The 19,781-nt window shown below is 50.3% G+C and overlaps 9 protein-coding genes across 9 annotated transcripts; 7 read left to right on the plus strand and 2 right to left on the minus strand.

The window, feature by feature from the left end:
• Positions 1–556: 556 nt before the first annotated feature.
• AUEXF2481DRAFT_441444 (uncharacterized protein) lies at positions 557–1,965 on the minus strand. The gene is made up of 3 exons (XM_013485126.1): positions 1,593–1,965; positions 761–1,533; positions 557–705 (listed from the first exon to the last, which is right to left on the minus strand). The coding sequence occupies exons 1-3, from the start codon at positions 1,707–1,709 to the stop codon at positions 582–584; spliced, it is 1,014 nt and encodes a 337-aa protein (XP_013340580.1). The 5' UTR covers positions 1,710–1,965; the 3' UTR covers positions 557–581.
• Positions 1,966–3,114: 1,149 nt separating this feature from the next.
• Positions 3,115–5,660, plus strand: AUEXF2481DRAFT_69215 (uncharacterized protein; the record flags this gene model as incomplete). The annotated part of the gene is made up of 2 exons (XM_013485105.1): positions 3,115–3,546; positions 3,600–5,660. 2 exons carry the CDS (start codon positions 3,115–3,117, stop codon positions 5,658–5,660), a joined length of 2,493 nt encoding a protein of 830 aa, XP_013340559.1.
• Positions 5,661–7,053: 1,393 nt separating this feature from the next.
• Positions 7,054–7,578, plus strand: AUEXF2481DRAFT_7979 (uncharacterized protein; the record flags this gene model as incomplete). The annotated part of the gene is made up of 1 exon (XM_013485006.1): positions 7,054–7,578. One exon carries the CDS (start codon positions 7,054–7,056, stop codon positions 7,576–7,578), a length of 525 nt encoding a protein of 174 aa, XP_013340460.1.
• Positions 7,579–9,074: 1,496 nt separating this feature from the next.
• AUEXF2481DRAFT_43401 (uncharacterized protein) lies at positions 9,075–10,231 on the plus strand. Its single transcript, XM_013485054.1, has 3 exons — positions 9,075–9,147; positions 9,210–9,517; positions 9,574–10,231. Exons 1-3 carry the CDS (start codon positions 9,105–9,107, stop codon positions 9,982–9,984), a joined length of 762 nt encoding a protein of 253 aa, XP_013340508.1. The 5' UTR covers positions 9,075–9,104; the 3' UTR covers positions 9,985–10,231.
• A 769-nt stretch (positions 10,232–11,000) lies between these two features.
• On the plus strand, positions 11,001–11,714 carry AUEXF2481DRAFT_43402 (uncharacterized protein). Its single transcript, XM_013485055.1, has 4 exons — positions 11,001–11,041; positions 11,105–11,131; positions 11,191–11,450; positions 11,507–11,714. The coding sequence occupies exons 1-4, from the start codon at positions 11,020–11,022 to the stop codon at positions 11,645–11,647; spliced, it is 450 nt and encodes a 149-aa protein (XP_013340509.1). The 5' UTR covers positions 11,001–11,019; the 3' UTR covers positions 11,648–11,714.
• Positions 11,715–11,986: 272 nt separating this feature from the next.
• On the plus strand, positions 11,987–13,006 carry AUEXF2481DRAFT_43405 (uncharacterized protein). The gene is made up of 3 exons (XM_013485056.1): positions 11,987–12,114; positions 12,194–12,487; positions 12,546–13,006. The coding sequence occupies exons 1-3, from the start codon at positions 12,079–12,081 to the stop codon at positions 12,816–12,818; spliced, it is 603 nt and encodes a 200-aa protein (XP_013340510.1). The 5' UTR covers positions 11,987–12,078; the 3' UTR covers positions 12,819–13,006.
• Positions 13,007–13,408: 402 nt separating this feature from the next.
• AUEXF2481DRAFT_7983 (uncharacterized protein) lies at positions 13,409–15,670 on the minus strand (the record flags this gene model as incomplete). The annotated part of the gene is made up of 2 exons (XM_013485007.1): positions 13,409–15,515; positions 15,567–15,670. The coding sequence occupies 2 exons, from the start codon at positions 15,668–15,670 to the stop codon at positions 13,409–13,411; spliced, it is 2,211 nt and encodes a 736-aa protein (XP_013340461.1).
• An 855-nt stretch (positions 15,671–16,525) lies between these two features.
• AUEXF2481DRAFT_441624 (uncharacterized protein) lies at positions 16,526–17,624 on the plus strand. Its single transcript, XM_013485127.1, has 3 exons — positions 16,526–16,629; positions 16,681–17,351; positions 17,407–17,624. The coding sequence occupies exon 2, from the start codon at positions 16,772–16,774 to the stop codon at positions 17,333–17,335; it is 564 nt and encodes a 187-aa protein (XP_013340581.1). The 5' UTR covers positions 16,526–16,629; positions 16,681–16,771; the 3' UTR covers positions 17,336–17,351; positions 17,407–17,624.
• Positions 17,625–17,844: 220 nt separating this feature from the next.
• On the plus strand, positions 17,845–19,449 carry AUEXF2481DRAFT_7985 (uncharacterized protein; the record flags this gene model as incomplete). The annotated part of the gene is made up of 1 exon (XM_013485008.1): positions 17,845–19,449. One exon carries the CDS (start codon positions 17,845–17,847, stop codon positions 19,447–19,449), a length of 1,605 nt encoding a protein of 534 aa, XP_013340462.1.
• Between the last annotated feature and the right edge of the window lie 332 nt (positions 19,450–19,781).

Consider the following 19,781-nt stretch of genomic DNA (forward strand, 5'->3'; position numbering starts at 1 on the left):
GATAGGTAAGGGAGGGAGAAGGAGCGAGAGAAAGTCGGTATATGAGAGTTGGTTTTCTGGAATTATTAAATATCAGAAGACTCTCCCCCAAAACGGAAAAAGAAGAAAGTGCAGAATCGATTATTCATCTTTTTAACTCCAGACTCTTTTTGCTAGGAAAGTGGTCAGGGAGACCTTTCGAGAGTGGGGAATCTCCAGATCTAAGTAAAAGGCAGGTGCGTGAAAACGGCTGGGCATGTTTGCAAGAAAGTCGACGCAGGAGCGCTCGAGCAGACATGAGACACAAAGGAGTATCGAGCAGGTCTTGGAGTAAATGTGCCTTTGTTCTACGAGGAAGCAGAAACGGGCCTCGACACCGGCAGGGAAACACTCACACGTATCTACTCGATTAGTGCTCAGTCTCGGCTTCCTTTGACTAGCTCGATCTCGCACTTGTTGCTCAAGGTGTTCCCAGCTTCGATGTTTCCTTATTCTCTGTCAGGGCCTAGAAGCACGCGTCTTCATATACCAGCATCCATCATCAGGTCGTAAATTCGTTGGGTGTTTATCCATTATTCGTTATGCGTTCGATCAGGACATGCTCATTTCGCATGATCGACAATCTGCTGGTAGAGGTCTTCGGGCAGTTTTCGTACAAAGCTGATAGCCATGGGCTTAATCTTGGAGGCCTGGAGAGGCGGGAAGGACCTGAGAATTTGGTTCGGGCTGCGGTTGTTGGTGTCAGGTCGAGTACATACAAGGAAGGCGATGGGAGACATACCTCGAACTGGATAGGAGTTGATCTCTTATCAGGACTAGCTGAGCAACAATGCAAAGCAAATTCAGATGCGGGCCGTAAGCGAAGCAGAAGTCCCATAGTTGGAGAACCTCGGGCAGAGGCGGAGTGCAAGCGCACATGGTGAGAACGCTGGCGAAGGCATAGATCCTGGCCTCCATGCCCTTGCTTGCCAAGTAGGCGGACAACTTTGGATCCACGATAGCAAGGATCTTGTCGACCAGAGCCAGTCCTCTGTGAACGCCGTCCATCGAGCCTCTTACATAGCCGGGACATTCGACGGTAATGAAGCGATCAAAGGCAGCGAAGGCCTCTGCCTCGCTACGGGCGGCATACAGGAAGGGAGCAGCCATGACATTCATGCCCTGAACATAGCCAACGTGAGAAGCACCATCACCAGCCTCGGAGCCTTCAGTCCCGGTTATAGAGGCGCGATGCCTTGAGGTAGGCGATGTGACTTGATCCGACTGGCCGTCAATGCTTCTGGGTACAGACAAGGTAGGAGGTGACATCCACCCATTGATGCGAGCTTCATGAGCATCGTGCAGTTTCCAGGCGATGGCATTCAGAACACGGGTGAGGCTATTTTCCGTAACGCGACGGCGGAACAGAGGATCCGTCGTCAAGGTACGGAAGGTATCGTTGCGGATCTTGGTATAGGCCGGCGAGGCACCCTGTCGCACAAGATCGAGGTAGGCATCGGTGCGGAGCGGTGGCACATTGAGCAGGATGAGCCAGATGTACATGCGCAACTCGGACTAGAATTGCAGCTTGTTAGATGTTGCTATACGCCTTTGTTTACACCGGACCTCCTCACCATGCCATCGCTGTTGCTGCTAATTCCATCCGACAAGATGGTGTAGCGCAACTGTTCCAGTCCTGCCTCCACATCACCTGCAGGTCCCTTGGAAACCAGTGTTTCGAGACTCGTCATGATGTTACGAATGTCGAATCGTTGTTGTCGTCGTCCTCAGGCACACGCGAATGTTGCTGCGCCCTGTACCGCGCATCGCGTTTAAGCTTTCCCATGCGGCTGCTCCCGCTGCTAGCATTGGAACACAAACACGTGATTTCCACCCAGATCTCGCCGCTGAAAGTGCCGGGAAGGCGGCGGAAGAAAGCGTGGCGGCTCTGTCTGCTTCTAACGAACTCTTTTCGACATCGTCATCACCTGTCTCCGCGGTGTGCTCAAGCCTCAACCTGTGGGGACATGGAGTAAGAGAGCCCACTTCTTGACATAACACATCGTTGTGTCACCAGCTTGCTACTCATGCGAAACGTCGCAAATTGCTGTCCTTCAGGGTTAGCATTTCTCCATCTCACCGTGTCACGCGTTGCCAATCTCAGGAGCACAAGAGCTACCGCCATGGGTTGTTTGCCCCTTACGAACCCATGATCGATACCATGTCGCGACTGTTCCTCGGTCGTCACGCAAATCGCTGTCCAGATGCGGCTCTCGAGCTCCACCGAGGTTGTCAAGCATGGAAACAATGCTTTGTCAACTGCTTCTGCACCTCTACGCCGTTTCTCAGCCCTGGATTTCCCAAGTGCATGGCTTCTAGATTGTGCTTGTCTGAGCCTCTCGCAGCAGCATGTGCGAGTACCTGAGAGCTTTTCGCAAGGCTTGCTTGTCTTCGCGGTGCTTGAGCGTGAAAAGATATCGATTTTGTGGAATGTCGTCAACCCTCAACAAAGCACGCCATGACAGGCGTTTGTGATTGGGTCCAAATTCAGCGGGGATCGGAACCAAAGCAAAACAACTAACCCCAACTTGGTATCACGTCAATCACATCATACCAATGCTTTGCTGGGCGGCCCACTACGTCCATACGACGACGAAAGCTCGACGTCGGTTCAAAGCTTGCTGGCTGCCGGTTGAGATCTGGATCTGTATGACCTTGACTTGTCTACCGCATTTCTCTCCCATATTTGCCTTTTTCAATCACGTCTCTGCACCTTCTTTCTTTCGTGTGCAGCACGCCTTGTTCGAGTCCTTTTGCCATCTCTGTGATTCGCTAAACCGTTCGGCTTACAACCGTTCGTCCTAAATTCTGGCCCGAGTGCTCACCAATCCTCGTTGAGTTCTTACCTTCTGGCTTGCAGCCCTTGCCTCAGCCAAATACGCCTCCCACACTTTCTTGAGAGGATCATTTCCAATCCCCGGATTGCTCATCCAAGCCCTCAATTGGATAATAAAACGTCGGTACCGAAGCAAGCGAGTCGCCTGGTCTATAAACCCTCGCACTGTCTCTTCCCAAACACCCTTCACTACTCTTGTTTCTATACCACCTATCCGGATTCTGGTGTGTTATTTGACGCTACATCCACACTCCTTCAATATGCCTTCTAGAAGGGCACAAGTTGGCCATGGGCTAGCTAAAGTCCTAGGCATCAAACTCGACTACCGACAGGAGATGCACGCTGAGAAGATCACTAGAGGTGAATCTGTCTTCTCCGTCTCCAGCGCTGACACCTTCGTTGAGGCTGAGCCCACTGTTTGGGAATGGTTCCGCGATGTTACTCCGACTGGTGGTCAGATGAAAACCTATGGTCGGAATCTCTTTCCCTTCACCCGCTGGATTGGTCGTTACAACCTTCAATGGCTCTACGGAGACTTGGTCGCTGGTATCACCATCGGTGCCGTCGTAGTACCTCAGGGTATGGCTTATGCCAAACTTGCTCAGCTTGATCCCGAATATGGTCTATACTCGTCCTTCATGGGTGTCTTGATCTATTGGTTCTTCGCTACCTCGAAGGATATCACTATTGGTGTAAGTGATTTACTCCTCTTCCTCTTGAGACAATCTGCTTACGTTACACACAGCCCGTCGCCGTCATGTCTACCATCGTCGGAAACGTTGTGCTCAAGGCCAAAGACAGCCATCCTGAGTACCAAGGTCACGTCATCGCATCTGCACTTTCTGTCATCGTTGGCGCTATCGTTTGCTTCCTCGGTCTTGCCAGACTCGGCTGGCTCGTCGACTTCATTTCTCTCACCTCCATCTCGGCATTCATGACTGGTTCCGCTATCAACATCTGTGTCGGTCAGATCCCAACCCTGATGGGTATTACCGGCTTCTCCACCCGTGACTCGACATATCTTGTTGTCATCCATATCCTGGAGCATCTTGGACGATCAAAACTGGATGCAGCAATGGGTCTGACTGCCCTTCTCTTCCTCTATCTCTTGCGTTTCGGCTTCCAATACCTGGGAAACAAGATTCCCAAGCACCGCAAGCTCCTTTTCTTCTGCTCCACATTGCGCACTGTCTTCATCATCCTTCTATACACCCTGATCAGTTGGTTGGTCAACCGCAATATTCCCGGCATTCACAACAAGAAGAAGACCGCCACTCTCTCCAAGTTCAAGCTGTTGGGAACTGTTCCTCGTGGCTTCAAGCACGCTGCTGTGCCAACAGTCACCGCTGATATCATCAAGGTGTTTGCCAGTGAGCTTCCGGTTTCAGTCATCGTCCTGCTTATTGAGCACATCTCCATCGCCAAGTCCTTTGGTAGAGTCAACAACTACTCGATCGATCCCTCTCAGGAACTTGTCGCTATTGGTGTTTCGAACCTCCTCGGTCCTTTCCTTGGTGCTTATCCTGTCACTGGTTCTTTCTCACGTACTGCTATCAAGTCCAAGGCTGGTGTTCGTACACCTTTCGCTGGTGTCATTACTGCTGTCATCGTTCTCCTGGCTATCTATGCCTTGCCAGCAGTCTTCTTCTACATTCCCAACTCGGTCCTCTCTGCCGTCATCATCCATGCCGTTGGTGATCTTATCACTCCTCCCAACACTGTTTACCAGTTCTGGAAGATCTCACCTATCGAGGTTCCTATCTTCTTTGCCGGTGTCTTGGTCACTGTCTTCTCTTCGATTGAGAACGGTATCTACACTACCATCTGCGTGTCGCTTGCTCTTCTCCTCTTCCGCGTCTTTAAGGCTCGTGGACGCTTCCTCGGAAAGGTCCAGGTCCACTCTGTTATTGGAGACCATCTTCTCGAAGATAAGGATAAGCCTCAAAACCACCCCTACGACCATGAGAAGGCTGACCGCAGCATCTTCCTGCCTATCGAGCACGATGATGGTTCCAACCCCATGATCGAGACTGAATCTCCCCACCCTGGAGTCTTCATCTACAGATTCTCGGAGGGCTACAACTACCCCAACGCTAACCACTACCTCGACTACATGGTTTCTTCGATCTTCAAGCAAACTCGTCGCACTGACCCTGACGCATATGGCAGACCTGGTGACCGTCCTTGGAACGACCCTGGCCCGCGCCGTGGCAAGGCTGCGATAGTCGAGGACCAAAAGCCCACTCTTAAGGCTGTCATCTTGGATTTCTCTTCTGTCAACAACGTTGATATTACCTCTGTGCAACATCTTATCGACGTCCGCAACCAGCTCGATCGTTACACCACTCCTGAGAAGGTTCAGTGGCACTTTGCTCACATCAACAACCGCTGGACCCGTCGCGCTCTCGCATCCGCTGGCTTCGGTTACCCCACCGAGGAGGGCGAAGAGTTCCAGCGCTGGAAGCCAATCTTCAGCGTTGCTGAGCTTGGTGGTTCTTCAAGTGCCGCTGCTGATGCCGAGTACGCCCTCAACCACGCTGAGTACAAGAAGCACCGCGATATTGAGCTTGGACGCGCTCAGAGCAGAGAGATTCACGGCGAAAGCAGTGAAACTTCCAGCGACATCAACCAGACTATCCAGAACAGCAAGGCATATGATTCGCAGGTCAACCAGAAGAAGGTTGTTGTGCATGGCCTCAACAGACCTTTCTTCCACATCGATTTGACAAGTGCTCTGCAAAGCGCTGTCGCCAACATCTCAAATCCTTCAGCTACCGCCGATGTTGTCCAGGACAAGCTCAGCTGAGGAATGATGTTTGTTTAATGTCTTTATACATGTTTTGTGTTTTTTCTTTTTTGATATCATGACTAGCGAATCGTTTCCGGAGAGGTTCAAAAGCAAGCAAGCAATCTTTTGTAGATATGTGCTAGATGTTGCACTTTACATGGCTTGTAGGATACATGTTGTTGGCATGTAGAGTAGCATTAGACGCGTTTTGGGTTTCTTGTACATACTGCACTCATTACCAGCATTTTTCAACCCATCACGACTACACTTTCCCATCTGACCTGACCCGTGTCGCGTCTGCTATCAAACCACTGTCGCCAGACATTGCCATCGGTGTCGCAGACCGTGGTACCCTCTGGGGCCCCAGGTTACCTTATCTGATGGCTATATCGCAAAGCTTCCCTGCATCTAGAGCATATGTACCTGACCATCTTTGACGCGTCTAGAACACGATCTAAAAGCCAACATGAGCCTCATCTTTGTCGAATTTGATCAAAATTGAGCCCGTCTTACAAGCAGTCACAACTCCATCACGACCATACTAATCCTGTTGTCATTGCACGCATTTTACAGCCGCGACAAAGCGCTCGCTCCAACGATCATTTAACAGAAAAAAAAATGACTTCATCCGCGCCAGCCCCCCCGTTCATGCATGATTCAATCCATCGAGATCCGTCATGCGGTTTTTAAAGGCTCTTCTCCTCAACGCAACAAAGACGTGCCGAGTGAGCGCCGTAAAAAACCGGCATCTCTTTGGAAAAGTGACAAAGCAGAATCCTCCCTTTCGCTTGCAATGCGGGGGGGGGAGAGCATCCTTGGAAGTTGGGCCATCATGCGGTCATCACGGGATTTATTGACGAGGCATGGAAGAGGCGAAGAAAAAGAAATGTCAATTTTTTGCCGTGGAGGAGGGCGGAGCGGGAGACCGGCTGGGAAAGTGTTCAGCGAGTGGGAAAGATGACCCCGAGACATGGCCGTGGAAGGGAGCGGGAGGCGGAAGTTTCGGATGGTGCGGCTTCCGATAGCGGTGTGGATGTTTGAAGAGATTGGTATGGGGGCGGGTATTGGATTTGAAGAAGTAGTTATTGACTAGATGTAGAGATCGCGAGTGCAGATAGGATGTATCATATTAGTATAGACGCTTTGGTCTTGTGCTTGTATCAGCGAGGAAAAGAAGTGGAATAGATGCGTGCAAGATGACGATGGTCTGAGCTCGTCAATTCATGCCATCAGAATTCGCAGCATCTGGTCACTGCTATGAGTGCTTTTCACAAATCCATCTAACCAACATTAAATCCCCATCCTCTGATTGCACATACATCAAGATCTGGACATATATTCACAACTTACATCTCCCCTCCATCACCTACACAGGGGAACAAGACAAAGGCCGAGCATCTTCACGGTCAAAATGCCAGTGCCAAACATCACCCAAGTAGTCCCTGGCGCAGCCGTCTCCATCGTCCTCAAAGAAGACCAACCCACAGGTCGTCAAGTCCAAGGCCACGTCCAAAATGTCCTGACCAGTGGGAACCACCCTCGAGGCATAAAAGTGCGTCTTTCCGATGGCAGAGTAGGCCGCGTTCAAAAAATGCACACTGGAGAAATGCCTACTACAGAAACTTCTTCAACACAAAGCTCGGCACCGAGTTATACATCCAGAGCACCTAGGGAGAGGGATAATCGTCGCTCGAAGTTTCAATCTAGGGATGTCAGGTTGGATGAGGATGGGGAGGCGCCGAAGGAGGAGATTGATCTTTTTGCGTATGTGAAGCCTGCTAAGCAGAAGAAGGGACGAGGAGGGAAGGTCCAGGAGCCTGTGCGGGAAGAGGAGCCAGTTGTGGAAGCTACGAAGACTGCTTCTTGCCCTGTGTGTGGGGACTTCGAGGGCGATGAGACAGCAGTGGCGCATCATGTCGAGTCGCATTTTACTTGATTTGCAAACACCTGGAAGCGAGCTCACCTGGGTTCTGTCGATATTGCTCTTCGACTACAACTAGAGTGTTTGGGGCGACCTCTTTCGGACTCTGGGTATCTTGCACATGGAGACCCTGCCATGATTGGCTCTTCTCTTCTCCCTTCCTCATTCGCTGCCACGTCAGTCGAATCGCGAATCTTTCTCATATGGGCAACCTCACGCATACAACGACCTTTGTGCCCTCAGAACGATCAGGCGCAATCCAAGATCGAGGATACAGTCTACATGTGCTACACATAGCTCGCTTCATCCTAGCTTTCTGGACGGTGGATATACTAGTCAGCTTGACCTCCTCTATGTCCCTCATGCAGGTCTGGTTACAAGAGACATGGCTTTTCTTGCAGTGTGCCGTGGATTTATGCCTTGACTATCCGTATACACTTGACCTTTGGAGGGATCTCTGCAGACGCCTAAATGGGTTGTCACGACGCTTCTTCGACGCACATGTTGAGCAGTGATCTGGTCATCAGGTTCAGGATGATGAGGTTCAAGATTCCGAGCATCGGCTTGGAGTTATGGTTATGGCAATCATGGCCCAAGACGGCTGCTCATTTTGACTTCTCGTCTTCCTGGGGGGCGGTATGCATGATTTGTCCTGTTGATGCTCCTGGGACCTGGTGGAAAGGAGTTCAAAATATAGTCATTAAAAGTCATATCAGATCCTCACCATCATGTTTATTGTGAGAGTAAACTCTGGTCGGTTTCATTGCCGCATATTGGGCTTCTCTCATTGCAAATGAGTGTGTTCAAGTTTGGGTTATGATCAATCGTTTACTGTCTGGGCCGACAACGAAGTTGTGACATGGTAAATCACAAATGGCCCTATCTCTATCTCGACCATGACCCGTATCTACCCACCGGCCCTCACAAAGCCGTCTAATATACATCAAACACTGACATCCGTATATGCGACTCTACCAGAAGAGTCATTGATGAAGAGAGGTAGCAGATAAACATCCGACAGGGTCACACGAGCAGAATTCGTGACATGCTGAATTCGACATTTTGATCTCGTACAACGCAAGCCCATGGTCTTTGATATGTTTTTACCTGTAACCCATATAAAGCATGAAAAAATAACGCTGTGAAAGAAGAAAGACCCAGTCGATGGATCCAGCCTCTGTCGAATGAACATAAGGGCACTTCGATTTCTGAAACAATAGGAGCAATCGCGAAATGTGCTATGATTTTACATGACTGTGTTGAGGGGATACCGAGTTATGACCGTCTTGTGGTTTTTTGCTTAACACGCATCCGAAGAGCACGAAATAATAGACAATGCGAGGATGATTTAATGATGTCTATAGTGTTTCCTTGAGATAGGCCAGCACCAGGTTGATGTTGGAGACGAAAGAGGCAAGGCAAGAGTCGTGGAAGGGACACTCAGTGACGTGTGCGGGGGTGGGGCTCTCTTCTCGAACGTCAACGAACTTTTCATGTCCCAGCCAAACACAGCTTCTTGTATCAACAACCGCATAAACATCATGTCCGCCAGCAAAGTCGTCATCCTCACCGGAGCATCGCGAGGTGAGCAAAAAAACGGGCATTGCATGATAGAGAAGAGGTATATTGATGGGGGGAAATTCTAGGCATTGGGCTTGCTATTGCGCACTATCTACTCAAGCAGTCATGCCGTGTTGTGACGGTCGCCAGAAGCCGCGAGCCCATGGAGAAGCTGAGTGAGCAATACCCTGGACAGGTCGAGGTGCTTGCCGGTGATCTCTCAGATCTGTCGTTGGGACAGAGAGCAGCAGATCTGGCAAAGTCAAAGTGGCAGCGTCTGGACAGCGTGATTGTCAACCACGGTATCCTCGACCCTGTCAAGAGAGTCGCCAACGTCGAGGCAGAGGAATGGAGATCCTTGTTCGACGTCAATGTCTTCTCGGCCATTGCACTGGTTGGTCGACCACTCCACTGTTGAAGTAGAATAGCACGACTAACATTTGCGGATAGGTCAAGGCATCTCTGCCAGCACTCCGTGAGTCCAAAGGTAGTATTATTCTTTGCTCTTCTGGTGCTGCTGCCGGCGCATACTCCACCTGGGGAGCATATGGCGCATCCAAGGCTGTGTTGAACCACCTCGCCATGACTCTTGCTGTTGAAGAGCCTGATGTCACCACCCTCTCAATCCGCCCAGGCGTCGTGGACACGGATATGCAAGTATCAATCCGCGACGTGCACAACAACAGCATGGACGCAAAAGACGCCGCCAAGTTCAAGGAGTTGAAGGAGACGGGAGGACTACTCAAGCCCGAGCAGCCAGGTCATGTAATGGCAAAGTTGGCATTAGATGCACCCAAGGACTTGAACGGCAAGTTCTTGAGTTGGAACGACGAGAAGCTTGCGGCTTTCCAAGAGGGATGAACTATAGATAGACTTTCGACGTGTTAGTCGAATGTACTTTCAACAGTGATGCAGTAGTGAAGGTGGATTGAAGAAGTGCAGTCAGTTGAAAGATGAAAAGCAATACATTTTGATCACCATAAGGGTTTTAGCCTTCAGGTTTAGCATGGAATGATTTTGTTCATCACGCGAGGAATGGAGATGTGAAAAGAGTGGTGTACTGACCTTACGATATGCGAGACTCGAGGGAATCAGAGTTCATGGGTTGTTCTAAATGTACCTAAACATGAGTTGGTAAACATGAAACTGACCAGTATTGTTGAAAAATTGAAGATTGAAAGAAGTTTTTTCAGGTAATCGAACCATTATTTTATTCCTCAAGGATAATAGGTGGTGTTGTATATAACATAATTTTCTCATCATGTAAAGAAAAGGAAGAGATGATGCTTGATCATTACTAACCTTGTGTATTCCTGCCGAGTGTCGCTCTTTGCGTACACTCAGCGCGCGCGTCCGACTTGTTCCATCTTAACCAATGCTTTGGCAAGTCGCATCATGTATGCAGAGCTTGAGCGAAGCAAAGAGAGGTGTGAGGAGATCTGTCTGAATTGCAATGTTAGCTGATATTCACCAAAGACCAATTTTGAGAAATGAGCGAGTTGTGCAAGATAATTTTCAGAGAGTCCGTTTGGTTGAGACAGGTAAATCACCACGTAAAGGTAAGATAGGGGCGACACGAATGTTCATCCTTAAAAGTACTGGAGGAGAGGGAGAGAAGGGGGAATAAACACATACCTTTTGCGCTGTTGTTTGTTGAAAGGAGAAGGCAGAAGGAAAAAAGTCGCGTCGAAAGAAATAGCAGGTGAAGCTCGGACGCGTCGGTGACGGAAGCCGCAGGGCGGGATTAGCCGGAGTTGATGGTCCCAGTCAGACTTAAAGCTGCAGCATTCCCCCAAAGTTGCGCGCGCGCTGCCTGTAGTAGCATGTTGACATCGACACTTCTTTGGCCGAACCGTTGAATTCACTGCTAGTCCGAACCATACAAGCCATACGAATATGTCGGACAAAGACTTTGCTGGTATGTAATACTGAGTTCCAAGAAACACGTTTGCGACGGAAGAAGCATGCTAACAATTTACAGGCAGTGACGAGCTCACTCTGCCGAGAGGTATGCGTCCTTTCGATATGTGAATTAACCGACCCACGCGACTAACCAGGACACTCCAGCCACCGTCCAAAAGATCATTACCGAAGTACTGGCCAATGACCAGGGAATGTCGTTTGCCAAGGAGACGCGCGACCTGCTCATAGAATGTTGCGTCGAGTTCATCACCATGGTGTCGTCCGAAGCCAACGAGATTGCCGAGAAAGACGCAAAGAAGACGATTGCATGCGAACACATTACAAAGGCATTGGACGAGCTAGGCTTCAATGAATACGTGCCGGATCTGCTCGAGGTCGCACAACAGTTCAAGTCGCAGCAAGCGGTGAGTTGGATACGACGAAGACAATGCAGAGGATAATGCTGATGTGGTGTGAACAGAGTCGCGAGAAGAAGCAGAGCAAGATCGAGCAGTCTGGTATGACCGAAGAGGAACTGCTGAGACAGCAAGAAGAGTTGTTCAGATCAGCGAACGAGAAGTTCAATGCTGGACCCGCCGAGCCCGCCGAACCTACAGCATAAGCGACAGAAAGAGCAAGGGAAGAACAAGAGGCACAGCGAGTGGGAGCAGAGGCGTCTTTGGCGTTTGGGATGATACGATTCTTCTTTAGATACCCCATCTCTACGGTTATGTTAGATCACGGCGCAACATGGCATGGAAGGAGCGAAATGCATTACCTTAGTTTCACTTCGTCTTGCAGCTCACAGCGGAATATAGTGAACGCTTGAAAAGACATGGTTTGCAGGGTTGTTGATTCTTCCGAAAGGTGTAAAATGCAGGACGCATGTGACAGTGACGAAAGAGGGCGATCCGGCCAAGACCCCACACTCTGGACCGCCTCGGCCGCAGCCCGTCATCGTCAGTCCATCAAGCAACACGCATACCAAACACATCTTTTTACGACGTCCACACCTATATGCCACATCAGTCCCACGACTAACCCACCGTCACCATGTCAGGCCTCGAAAAGGCTCTCTTCAACCTCAAGGTACTGTTGCCCTCTTCCACCCTTCACATCCGTCCTCACGCCCAACCACCCCCCACTAACATGCCCAACCCACCCACAGTTCACAGCCAAACAACTCAACCGCCAATCCGCAAAAGCCGGCAAAGACGAGAATGCCGAAAAGGCAAAACTGAAAAAGGCCATTCAACAAAACCACGGCGACATTGCCAAAATCTACGCCCAGAACGCCATTCGCAAGCAGAATGAGAAGCTCAACTTGTTGCGTCTGGCCTCGAGAATCGATGCTGTGGCCAGCAGAGTCCAGACGGCTGTGACGATGCGTCAAGTCACTGGTAGCATGGCGAATGTGGTAAAAGGCATGGATGGAGCCATGAAGGCCATGGACTTGGAAAAGGTGTGTTGTGCTGTTGCCTTGTTCTTGCAAGAGCTGTTGACTGACTGAACATTCACAGATCTCGGCCGTCATGGACAAATTCGAGACGCAATTCGAGGACCTGGATGTCGCGACTGGATACTACGAGAACGCCACTTCCAGTGCTACTGCTGTAGGAACACCTCAAGAGGACGTCGACAGATTGATGTCACAAGTCGCCGATGAAGCTGGTGTTGAATTGAATCAAGAGATGGCCGGAGCTACACCCGCACAAGGCATCAAAGCCCCTGCCAACCCCACCGAAGTCGAGGAAGACAACTTGGGCGAAAGACTGAGAGCTCTGAGAAGCTAGTTGGAAAGAGCAAGTGTGGATACTAGAAAGATATCGAGATACCTCACTCGAACTGGGGATTGGAGTTTGGGCGTCTCTGAGATGCTTATGGGATAAGCGTGCTTTCGATCGACAGATGCATAACCTACTGACTGCTGTGTATATCAACTTCGTTATTCAACCAAAATCTCTTGAGTCTTTGTCTGCACTGAACCAAGATGGGGGTCCGCCTCTAATCACTTGCCTCTCTGAGAGTGCTGTAGACCAGTGTTCGAGGCGATTCAGCATTGCTTCCACCTTTTCCCGTGCAAAGAAAAGGTAGACCATCGGGTTTGCGATCCACACGAGCAAGTGCTTCTCTCCAGGACCACAACGACTAAACTGGCAAATTCTTGACCAAGATCAAAGTCTAGCCTTCACTCGTGTCAAAACCCCAAAGAGAGTCACGGGGCTTCAAGATTGCCTAGTAGACAAGCAAGCAGTCAAATATCAAGTATAGATTTACAAAACTAGGTATCAAGAAAGAAGGAAAAATCGAATATCCAAGACACACACGCTATGCAAAAAAGGAATCCACATCTTCCACTCAAAAGCCTCCCAAAAAGCCAACATCACATGACAATACATTCCTGCTCCTGTTTATGTTTCGGCACTCCCATCTCCTCAAAGGTCTTTGGCCCCGTCTTTGCCGGTTTACTAGGTGTTGCAGGTTTCGGCATGGCCCCTGCACCGATCCCCGGCGGCGGTGTCCCCACAGCCCCGGTACTCCCCACAGAAGGCCCAGGACTCGGTCGTGGCGTTGCAGAATCCACTCTTGTGGGTGTGCGGCCGAGAGAACTACTGGACGCTGATGTTGCAGGCCTTGAGCTGCTTGACGTGGGTGGGCGGGAGGAGTGGCGGACGGGGTTTTGGGGTGCTGTGTAGACGACACTTGGGGGTGGGCGTGTGTCGGGGGGAGCGGTGTAGCCGATGTCGAGGCGGGAGTTTACGGGTGGGAGTTGTGAGGTTGGGTTCATGCGGGGAGAAGTCCCTGGTTGAGGGCGAGGGCCGGGGACTGGACCGGATGCTGTGCGATGACCCGGTGGTCTTGCACCGCCGGGCATTGGACGCTGGCCTTGGAGTGTGGAGGCAGCGGAATCTGGACGGGCGAGTGTTGTGTTTGCTCGTATTCGGCCAGTTGGCGTCGTGGTTGCTGGACGAGTGTCTAGGAAACCGCCTGTTGGTCCTGGAGTTGGTGTGGGTCGAGGTGTCAGGTCCTCCAGCGGGTAGGGAGCCGTGGAAGTAGATCTGGGTGGAGGTACAGTTGGTGGTCGGTCATCTAGAGGATAAGGTGTCGGAGTGCTCGAAGGCGGCGGACCCAGAGAAGAATTACGTCTTGGGTGAGGAGAAACAGAACCTTCGGAGATGGACTCAATGCGCGGAATTTGAGCCTGGAATCTCGGAGGTCGTTGACCACGCATGGAACCATGTTGAGATTTTATGCGACTCAAAGCAACGTTCTCGTGATCGTTCTTAGACAAGATGTGGCGGCGAGCGATACTATCGATACGACCTTGAGCATCCTTGTTTCCGTTCGCAGCAGCTTTGTTATACCATTGTAAGGCGAGGTCAATGTTTCTTGGTACATGAATGCCAAGCTCGTTGAAGTATCCCACAGCAAACTCAGCAGTCGACAAACCAGCATGGGCAGCTCTGTTGGCGTAGATGTAGGACAACTCCTCGTGTTTGGGGAAAAGACCTTCGTGACCAACGAGAAACCATTTGCTGATAGCCATGTCGGCTTCTGGCTCGCCCTGCCTTGCGGCTAGACGGTTGTAATGCAGAGACAGAGCAGGATCGAATTCACAACCAAGAGAAGCCAGTTCGTAAGCAGATGCCATCTTGAGTTGAGCTTTTGAAAATCTGCAGAAAGCCGAGTTCTCGATATAGCGCCTGGCTTCTTGCTCGTCGTACGGGAGGACGCCTTCCGGAAGCTTGATCTGCGGCAATTGGCGAGCTAGCAGCATACCATAGACATACGCACCCTGTGGAGCGTTCTCGTCTATCGAGTCGGCAGAACGTCTGATCAGGTCAAGACCTGTCGCAAAGTCCTTGGGCTGGCCGTATTGACCTCGCAGGGTAATCATACCCAGACGGTACAACGACGCGCTATCTTGAGCACCAACGCCACGTCTGTAATTGTCCAAAGCTCTTTCTTCATCATTCGCATTCTCATACAGCATGCCGAGACGATAGCAGGCGCGGGCGTAACCTCGATCGGCGGCTCTGGCATAACAGCGGAAGGCCTCGCGCTTATCGTGAGCACAGCCAAAGCGACCAAACTCGTTCCACATGCCGCGCATAAACTCAGCCTTGGGGTGGTGTTGATCCGCAAGAAAGGTCACTATGTTGATGGCATCTACCATGATCTGGTGCTCGACTTGTGGTTGCTGTGGTCGCGGTGGTTGTGTCTGTTGTAGTCGGTCCTCGCTCTCCAAGCAGATGGTGACATATTGCAGAGCATCCTGAGCCCATGCCAGTTGCATGTCCGGATCGTTCGAGTTCAATACAGTGACCCTGGCAGCTTCCAGGACAGATTCGAACTCGCCGTCGGTTTGGGGGATATGGCGACCGCGGTATGGGACTTGCGGGAAGGCAGCAGCTTCATGTTGTGCAGTGACGGATAACTGCATACTCGCAATTCCTTCTTGGATCTGGTCGCTCATCTCGGGCATGTGTCTGTATCGTCTCATTAGTTGGGGATCGACATCGATATGGCGGACGTCATACCGTTGAGGGGCAGGTGCGACCAGAGCAGGACTGGTAGGCATATAGTAGTCATCCATGCCGCCTGGCACAAACGTAGCGCTGGTGTGCTGCGAATGGTATGCCATGTTGGAGCGCTCAAAGTCGGCGTAATCTTGTCGCGAGTAGTGGTGTGAATGAGGGTGGTGGGAGTAGTGACCCAAATGTTGATCTGTGTGAAAGTCGCAAGTCTCAGCCTTGGTCTACTTGTCTTTGCTGTCGCACTAGCAGCAACAAGGAGCGTCCAGAATGCATCATGAGAGAGAAGAGAAACAGGCAGAAAATAGGCTGACTGGTGCTGTGCTTCGGCGTACCATACAAAGTCCCCCACGCTTGTTGTCCATGGGCCAAAAGCATCCTCCCCGCCAACTGATGAGAAACGGCCAATTTCCTGCTTCCTTTGTTGTTTTGTTAATGCCGACAACCGCTTTCTGCTTCTACGATAATAACTGCGATTCTTCTCGACCTTCTCCTCCTGTGAGATACTGTCTCCTTATTACATCTCCGACAACTCTCCAAGCCGCACTTCCGTCCGACGCGTGTCTCAATCTCATCCAATGCCAAACTTTGCCTGCTGTTCAGGGGAAATAACAAATCTTGGCACCATCATCTCGACTAGTCTCTTTGCATTGCCACAAGACTCAGCCTTGTCTTTGATTCAACTTCTTTGTTCACAAAAACACAAGGCCGAACTTCGCGTTCTTCCAAGCTGCCTGGATTGCGCTGTGCTTCTTCTTCTCAAACACTAGTGTGCAACATTTGACAGGAATCTGTACTGTCATTTTGATTTCGCCCCGCCATTGAGACTCGGCATCTGTATGAACTGGTATTGAGATAGTCGTTGAATTCGATCTTGGCTGCTCCACCGTCTTGGCCGTATCGCGTATCGCTATACGCTTACTCCTCTGGTCGCACCAATCCTATTCTGGGCGCCATTGTAGCCCGCAAAGTCTCTCCTATGTCTATAGGACTCTTTCTCAGAACCAGTGTCATGTTTGAGAAGGCAAGACAGACACACATGTTGTCTGAGCAGCTGTGTACTTCCTAGATATGTGTCTCGAAGCTGAAGTCTTGAAGGTGAAGCTGATGCTGCAAAAACGCCGCGATCTAGTTCGATGTAGGTCTTACTCTAGTTTCGCTTGCATCCTGTGAAGACATCGTATCGGTCAGAAAAGACAGTACGACAGATCATGCCGTGTCGTGCATCTTCTCTGTGCAGCATTCTGTCAGCTATACAAGTACTTGAGCGACCCTCGCCTCTGTTGTTCTCAGAACATCAACCAACGCAAACGCCAAAGACATACCTCAAGCAGATCCGCTACGATGAATACGAGGACCCTCCGCAGCCCAAGTTCCCCAACGATCTGTCGAGCAACCACGACTATGCTTTGCAAGCTCGAGAGTTTGACCATGTCCCTCACCCCCATGATCCTATGCGACCCAACTTCATCCAAACTGGCATGTACGACCGGAACATCGGTCGTTACTACCCTAGCGGTACTTCAGCTCCTATCTACACCCGCGGTGACATCAGGAAACTCGAGACACTGGGTCCTCTGAAGAGACAGACGACTGTAGGCAGATGGAAGGCTGTATGCGATGGCAAAAAGTGTCTGGAGGATTGTGCTGAAGGCTACTGGGAGAAGATATGTCAGATTGACATGCAAACTCAACGAATCGTCACAGAGGTCCGTTTCATGGGACGGTGCAACCAATGCGGACGCAACTTCCATGAGAATATTCCCGGGATTTGAGCCAGGGTCTTCCGAAGTAGGTTTCGTGATGCGGCTACTCACTTGATCCGGAGCTAACGAATTTCTATCAGATACGCTGCAAGTCCATACCCTCGATGTGGTCGCTCTGCCGAGTCTGCAGAGCATGTACTGCCGCTCGTCATACCCCGACAACACGACATCAGTCATGGCGGGTTTATGGATTCCTTTGTGCTTAGCGCTTTGGTCGATGAATGACATTGTTCATCTTCGAGTCCTCTTTGACGAACGTCGAGTTCTTTCATCAGCTTTTTGATCTACTTAGCATTCTTTCATCAGTTTTTGCCCACTCTTTGTTTTCCTTGTCCGCTTTCTCTTTCTCCTCTGTCTACCACCCATAGCGCTAGCAATACTTAAGAATCCTTCTGTCCGTTGTCTTTCGAGTTTTTTCTTCCCTCGTCACTCCTAGATCAACGCGACTGGAGCCGAATACCAAACATCAAATTTATACGATACTCCGTACGGCACTCTTTCGACCTTCATCAACAATCATGTGGGTCCACACTAATTGTTCATGCCGTACTTGCGCTGGTCGCAACACTCCTTCTGGTCGCTTCGTCAGTCCTCTAACACTTTCTTTCGACCGCCCCTTCGGCGTTGACTCTCCACCTAGTCCGGTTTCCCCTGCTTTGTCTATCTCCTCCGATTTCGACCTCCGCAGTCCTGAATCTCCTTACCTCATCCCTCAAGATGCCCCTCTGAGTCCTGTGTCCCCAATCTCGCCTCCGTCTTCTGGTCGCTCTCTCGGTCCTTCAACGCTTTCTCTCGACCGCCCCTTCGGTGTTGACTCCCCACCCAGCCCTCTATCCCCTACTTACTCTATCTCCTCCGACTTCGACTTCCCTAGTCCTGAGTCTCCCTACTTCATCCCTCAGGATGTCCCTCTGAGTCCTGTATCTTCCATCTCGCCATTACCTCCTTTCAGTCCTGCGAGCGAGTACAGCACTGCTCCACCTTCACCTGTCCTCTCAATCAGTGAGCTTACACCTGGTGATTTTCCTTCTCCTGCCACTCCTATCACTGACGGCCATGTCTGGGAACTTTGCGTCATCCCATCTGTTCGCGCCAATCCCTCTGTCTTTACTCCTTATTGGCGCACTGATGCCTCGAAGCCTTTTTCTTTTACCAGTCAAGTTATCAAGGAAGAGGAAATTGGTCCTCTGACTTCTCCTGATGCTCCTGTACTTCCCCCTTGTCCTAAGAGAACGCCTCCAAAGAGACCTGAAAGATCTCCTGGTATGAAAAAGGCTTTCTCTTGGAACACTGCTAAATCTGCAATTGCAAAGGCTGGTCCTTGCTCTGGTGCTACTGATGCTGTAGCTGGAGCTGAGAAGAAGCCATCTTTAATCTTCACAAACACTCCTTGGTGTGACAACATCCCTCCTGTCTCGCCCCCTGACTCTCCAGCTGTCACTATGGTATCCTTCAGCGGCTTCTCCGGTAACCATCGGCTTCCTGACCTAGGATCTCCACCAAACTCTTCATCATCTCCCTCTTTCTCGTACCGCCAGACCCCTTTTTGCTTTTACAGAAAGTCCCGCTACATCACACCTCCTACCAAACCAGCGGGAAGTTTTCGCAACATCTACTGGACATCAGACACCCCCAAAAATGCAGCAGAATACGCGGCTCTTTTCGGACAAAGCGTGCAAGAAGATGAGTTTGCATGGATAAGATATCCAGTATCTGGACCTCATCATCTGTGCCGCCTTGATGATGAAGACAGTGTTTATGATGAGGATGAAAGTTTTTGGTCTCATGATGATGACGATGATGATGATGATGACGATGATGATGATGAGAGTGCACATTACACAAACTGGCATGAGAATCCTACGGCTCTTGATCTTAGTGATCCTTTTGCTGAAGTTGATGCTGGGTATTCTGCTTCTGTCCTCCCAGACGATAGCAGTATCCGCAGTTCTTCTTATTCTGGCACTGCACAGAGGGAAGGACTTGCAATGACTGCAGAGGTCATGAGAGCGAGTTATGTATCTAGTTATTTGACTAGAAGTGCGATTGCCGGGATCAAAGAGGTTTGTATTGAGGATCCTAGGATGATGTCTGTCGATGCCGTTATCCAGGGCTTTGCTTGAACGGTAAGAAGGTAAGTTTTTCATTTGTAACAAGGGTAGGTGGTCTGACGTGATGTTCGTGAGAGATATGCAGTGCTGGTTCACTGCTTATTTCCCTGTTTCCTGTTGACTTTGTCTCTACTGACTGTTTCATTTGTTGATAGGTACACATCTTTCCTAAGACTGACATAACTCCAAAACCATCACATTTTAATCCTCATCCCCGACTCTCCCACAACTGTGAATATAAGTATAATTACACCCTCGAGATTCCGTAACATCCCTGAGATAAGCACGAACATCGTGACTCCCCCTCCCTATCGTACTTTTACTATATGAATCGATCACTCTTC

This window comes from Aureobasidium subglaciale (genome assembly GCF_000721755.1).
Source record: "Aureobasidium subglaciale EXF-2481 unplaced genomic scaffold scaffold_24, whole genome shotgun sequence".
In the NCBI taxonomy this organism is placed as follows: Eukaryota; Fungi; Ascomycota; class Dothideomycetes; order Dothideales; family Saccotheciaceae; genus Aureobasidium; species Aureobasidium subglaciale.